The 5868-nt window shown below is 36.3% G+C and overlaps 1 protein-coding gene across 1 annotated transcript; it reads left to right on the forward strand.

Moving 5' to 3' along the window:
* The first annotated feature begins 216 nt into the window (after positions 1–216).
* On the forward strand, positions 217–4939 carry LOC132122563 (uncharacterized). The gene is made up of 10 exons (XM_059532939.1): positions 217–271; positions 389–469; positions 546–657; positions 763–888; positions 1019–1102; positions 1410–1496; positions 1863–2098; positions 2307–2466; positions 4588–4694; positions 4866–4939. Exons 1-10 carry the CDS (start codon positions 242–244, stop codon positions 4914–4916), a joined length of 1074 nt encoding a protein of 357 aa, XP_059388922.1. The 5' UTR covers positions 217–241; the 3' UTR covers positions 4917–4939.
* Positions 4940–5868: the final 929 nt, after the last annotated feature.

Raw genomic sequence — 5868 nt, forward strand, 5'->3', positions numbered from 1 at the left:
GTTTACATTGTTAGCCCAACATCCTGCTGTGAAGTTCTGGAGAGGACCAACTCCGGAAAGCTCTTATGTAGAGTATTCTCGCACTTAACGTCGTACCTTTACCAGCCATGTGACTCGATGTTCTATGGAGCCTATGTATGTGGTCCATCTAAGATGGAGATACTGGACAAGGCAAACTTGCAAGGAAGGGCAATGATCCTTGAGGATGGGCATGGCCGCAAAGTTGTCTTTTCTCTCCTTCATGACCTTGATTAATGAAATATGGAAATATGTACATAGTTAGTATTATTTTTTTTCTGTCATTGCTTTAATGTCTTAACTTAGATTTCATATACTGAATATTGACCGTCTTTTCTAAGGAGTGTCTGTTCTTCTGTTTGTAATGTAGGTTGGATTTTACATAGTTATTTTTGAACAAGAAAATGCAATTGCTGTGGCGCCTGCATTATGGGTAGAGGAGGTGAATGGGGTAAGGGTACATGCGCACACACACACACACACACACACGTAATACCGGAAATAACATATTCCCTGAAATGTTTTAGGTTCTGATTTGCTACTGGCCCCGTAGAAACGCTGCTGCCATGGCAAAGGCCTCCCAAAGGCCAGATAAGGAGCTCTGGAAGCGGCACAAAATAAGAATACTCTCCGAGACTGGTGAGAAAACTGAATAAATATATAGTCATATGAAAGTACACTGCCTTTACACAGTAAAATGATTACAAAAACTAAAAAGACAACTCAAATTTACTCTGTCCTTAGACAACTATAAGACAGCCAGAGAACGAGCCAAAAAAGCTGTAGAAAGTTCAAACGTGGACACAGAAGAAGAGGTGCTAAAAGAGCGGAAAAAAAAAGTACCATCAAAATACTGGACCGAGAGTGAAGGTAAACATATGCGATTGCTTTTTGTCATGCATTAGTCCACTGTTTATGTATAAAAATCATGCCATGATTACAGAGAAAACTACTCTATAAAACTAAACTATATATAAACTGTTTCATCCTGAATGAATAGGAGAATGTGAGATTCCTACCAAAAAAAGGAGAAAAATGTCAACATCCTCTCAGAAGCCATCAAGCCTCCCAAAGCCTCCAAGTTGTAAGTAACAGATTTAACTTTTGGTGTAATTTCTTGTGTTGTGTTGATTTGATGGTGGTGCGTCAGCGTCAATTAGTGAACAGGCAAAATAAGTGCATTGCCAGCTGACGGGAAGAAGCTATTTTGTGTGAAATACAGTACAAACAAATTTCTAATGGAAATCCTATTTTAAAAAAGTTTTGAATTTGGTTGGAGTGTCTTATATTGTGTGAGTTGTAGGTTGGTATTTTTTGTCATGGCATTTTGTGTAAAAGTACTCAACTCCCCTGAACTGAGTTTATCGCATGCTTTCAATGTCTGTTTTTAGACAAACCACCTACTGACATCACAGCTCACTCACCTGAGGAAGATGAGCCATCCCTTCCAAATCTTTCAGCTAATAATACTTTTCATGGTATGCATTTTTAATGTTGATATTCTATTCATTTGTTAAGATAAATGGTTTTTTTTTAATCTTCAGTAAATTAAGATTATGGCTGCATTTTCTAATCTCAATCTCTGTTACCTTAAATTATACATTCATCTCTGTAAAGCTGCTTTTAAACAATCTGCATCGTTAAAAGTGCTATATAAATGAAGATGACTTGACTTACTATCCAAATTAGACCAGCTATTGCATCTGGCAATACAGTCATGCCAATGTCTATATTTTATTTCTTGAAGTACCACACATATGCCTGAATACTAAGCAAATAACTAAATGTCAAGATGAACCCCCCCTTCCATCATCATCATCATCTCACCCATCTAAATTTTTCAGATTTCCAGCATCTCATCGAACAATCTGAGCAGCGGATGCTCCTCGCAATTGAGAGAATGTCAACAGATATTTCCAATTCTATTGAGCGTCTGATCCAGGCTATTCAACAGAATCGTCCTGGTCCGGCAACCATCACAACACCACCACAGGAGACCATTGAGAGGCCCTGCAAAACATTGCAGGAGCTGCAAGCTTTCCTATTAAAACTTGAGGGCCCAGAAGGGAAAAAAAGGATGGTATGTTGATATAGCACAGGGGTCAGTAACCTTTTTGTCACAAAAGTGACATTTTTAAGTTCAAAATGTAGATCTGTGTGCATGTAGGCTAAATTATCAGAATTAAATACATACACCTCTCGCATTTGCTTGTGTGTCAGCAGTTACCCTGCTCCATGTGGCATTGCAATACTAACAATTGCTTTATTTATCTTTATATGTTGCATAGATACAGTTTTTGAGCCTGATGGGAGGTAGCAACATTGGAGACGCTGTGAGGAGAATCCTTCGGAAAATAGCCACCAATGAGGCCTGGTCAAATTACAGCCTGAAAGGCCGAAAAGGAAAACTGACCTTCATTGGGACAGCCCTCCACCATATTGTTTTAAGTATGCTTTTCAAAACTTCTCTCTTCTTTTCACTTCATCATGCAACTTTTTAAAGAGCAAATGATAAACAGAAAAATGTCTGTACTGTCCATGTACCTTCAAATAATTTGTTTTCTCGTTTTTGACTTCTAAACGAAAAAAAAAACAAGTAAAAAAAAAAAAAAAATCATTTTATTCAGCAAGGATGCATTAAATTGGCCAGAAAAGAGAGTTAAGATTTACATTTCAAATAAATGCTGCTTTTTTTTCTTTCATTTATCAAATAACCCTGAAAAACACAAAAATGTGAAGAAGCACAACTGTTTTCATCACTAATAATCATAAATGTTTCATATGGTTTTAGTTTTACTTATTCACTTATTCATATTGCTCATAAAGTGTACTTTTGGATGTCAAAACTTTATTAAAATAAACTAAACAAATAAATGTAAATGTAAATATGAGAATTTAAAAAATAAAATAACAGATGCATTGTGATATAGGTGACAAAATATTGTGAGAAAATATGAATATGAAGTTATTTAATGAACTTCCTCACTTAACCAGTTATCTGTGCTTCCTCAGCAATGAAGTTCCACATTTCCGAACACGAAAATGCATGCAGCAAATAAGCCGTTCACAATATTTTCTTCAGTTAACTCCAAATTTCTCCCACATATCGGACTTGATTTTTGATGACGTATTGTCGACAACTTTACAAACTCCTCCACTAGCTATTCTTTTCTTAAACTCCTCAGAATCCATCTCGACGACTGCAAGCAGATCGCGCGCGCGGTTATGATGAATTTTTAAAAGTGGAAGTATAGTTAACGTTATAGATTCCTGGGAGGGCGTGGCGCGTGGACACAAATAAACTGATATGGATTTTAAATTGTTTTATTAAAAATTATTTTATCAACTTGAAATACAGGCATATTTTTATAGATGTGTTCCTAAAAATATGCATTACGTTTGCATGTGATTGTTTTAAACCCATGTTTCCCCCGTGTCCGACCCGACCTGCACCCGTATCCGACACAGGTGGATATTTTTCATCCGTTTGAGCAAAAACCTACAGGTACCCGAACCCGTGCAGGACTCTAGCTGTAAACTACACCATATAGGCCTATGCTTATATTTAATTTCACGAAAACACAAAAACATTTGCAATATTACAAATACAAATTATTGTAGACTATCACAAGACCCATTTATGAATTAGTTAATTAGTTTTTCCGATTACAAAATCAAGTCGTTATTTTAGTAGCATGAAAAAAACAATAGGATTATAAATTAATATCTCACTTACATATACAGTTTTCCACGAGTGAATTCAGTGAAATCCAGATTGTGTCTGTCTCTGTCTGAGGTGAGCGGCACTGGCGTGAACGCGGCAAAAGCTCCCGCAAACCAGCAGTTTTTTTTCTTAACTCTTATCTAAACTCATATGATTGGTTATTGCAACATGAGCTCATCAGATTCGTGTCTGATTGTTTATAATGCTCAACGCTTAAATAAAAATTCATATTTTGCATGTCATAACTGCCTACTGTAATATGGCGTAACACTTTTAATTTATTTTCACATTTTATGTCAATAGTGATAATCGTCATATATTTATTTAGATTATTTTAACCCCCTTGTAGAATATGCATTTGTATCCATTTTGGAGGGAGCAGGGCAATTGCGTCATCAGCAATATTATTTCCACATCGCGCCGTTCCCCGGTGCTGTCCGAGGCGATGGTGCTGAATCGGTTGATCAGTTCTTATTATAGAATCAATTATTCTCTCGTGCAGGGCTGCTTCACTGCGTTATGTGAAAAAGCGGTGTTCTTTATAAAAGTACTACAGAAATAGTTGAAATCCCATCTATTAGGACTAATGGGATATTATAACAAATATAAAATAAAAATATAAAATAATCCAAACTATAAAAATACCTATAATAGCCTAGTCTACATATTTAAAAATGTATAACAATAACGTCATAATAATGGTCCATTTTAAATGTTTAAGTGTCTCTTTTTTCAATTTTTGTTCGGTGGAGCTGTGACTATTGTTCTTGTAAAAACTTTTCAGCATAGTTTTGAGCCCTGAGACTTTTCACATTTATTTTGTTACATTTTTTTTTCTCTTCTAGGTGCTTGTGCCAAACAATTTCCGAAACACACAGAAAAGGAAATTGATACATGTATAGGGGAAACCCTCAAACATGCACCTCACCGTGTCAAGTTGGTCGCAACACCTGTAAGTTGTTTTATTCAATGAGAGCTCTCTCTCTCTCTCTCTCTCTATTCTCTAGAATAACATAACTGTTTTGATTTATTTACTTAGTACCGGTACTTATAAACAAAGTGGAGTTAAAAGTAATTAAAAAGTCATTGAAGTGATTGGTAAATATAATGTTAATTTTTTCAGGCAGCGGAAGAAGAACTTCGGGCACCTCCTGAGGATGGAGACAGTGACTGATACACACACACACACACACACACACACACACACACACACACACACACACACACACACACAGTATATATTTAATATAAATTATTGTTTTTGTTATTTGTTGTTCACCATTTACGCAACATAAAATGAATATAAATATGTGTTCTTGTTGTTATTACTGTTTCCTAATATTTGTGTGTGTGTATAATATATATATATATAATTTATGTAATATATAATTTATTTATAATCTGTTTTTGTTCACACAAAATAAATGACTGATTTTATCTTTGAATGTGTTAAACGTGCATGCTTATTCCTATTTAAAGTTCTGAAAGAACAAGTGTTTTTTGCAGTAAAATTCTAGTTTGGTTCCCTACAGGTCCTTGAGACCAGTGGGGACGTTCTGAAAACGTTCACATAACGTCCTGAATGTTCTGTGAAGGTCCTCAAAATAACGTCCCCCGACCCTTTAAAGAACTCCACATCATGACCGTCTACGAACGTTCCCGGAACGTTACTAGGCGACGTCCTTGACACCAGTGGGGACGTTCTGAGAACGTTCTGGGAACATCACATTTGCAAATATAACATGGTCCCCTAAACGTTCCGATAACGTCCTGAATGTTCTGTGAAGGTCCGCAAAATAACGTCCCCCGACCCTTTAAAGAACTCCACATCATGACCGTCTCCAAACGTTCCCGGAACGTTACTAGGCGACGTCCTTGACACCAGTGGGGACGTTCTGAGAACGTCCTGGGAACGTAGCATTTCTAGCTGGGTTACATATTACATCACCAATACAAACCAACCTGATTTATAATATTATAGCCTAAATATCATGATATGTTTTCTATCACATTCATTTAAATAAATCATTCTACTCCCCATAAATAAAACACCTGATGCTGTTGGGAGCTGACCAATTTTATGAGATTCAGCTCGAAAGGAATAACAGCACAAAGAAGTTGCGATT

Source organism: Carassius carassius, chromosome 40 (assembly GCF_963082965.1).
Source record: "Carassius carassius chromosome 40, fCarCar2.1, whole genome shotgun sequence".
NCBI classification, from domain to species: Eukaryota; Metazoa; Chordata; class Actinopteri; order Cypriniformes; family Cyprinidae; genus Carassius; species Carassius carassius.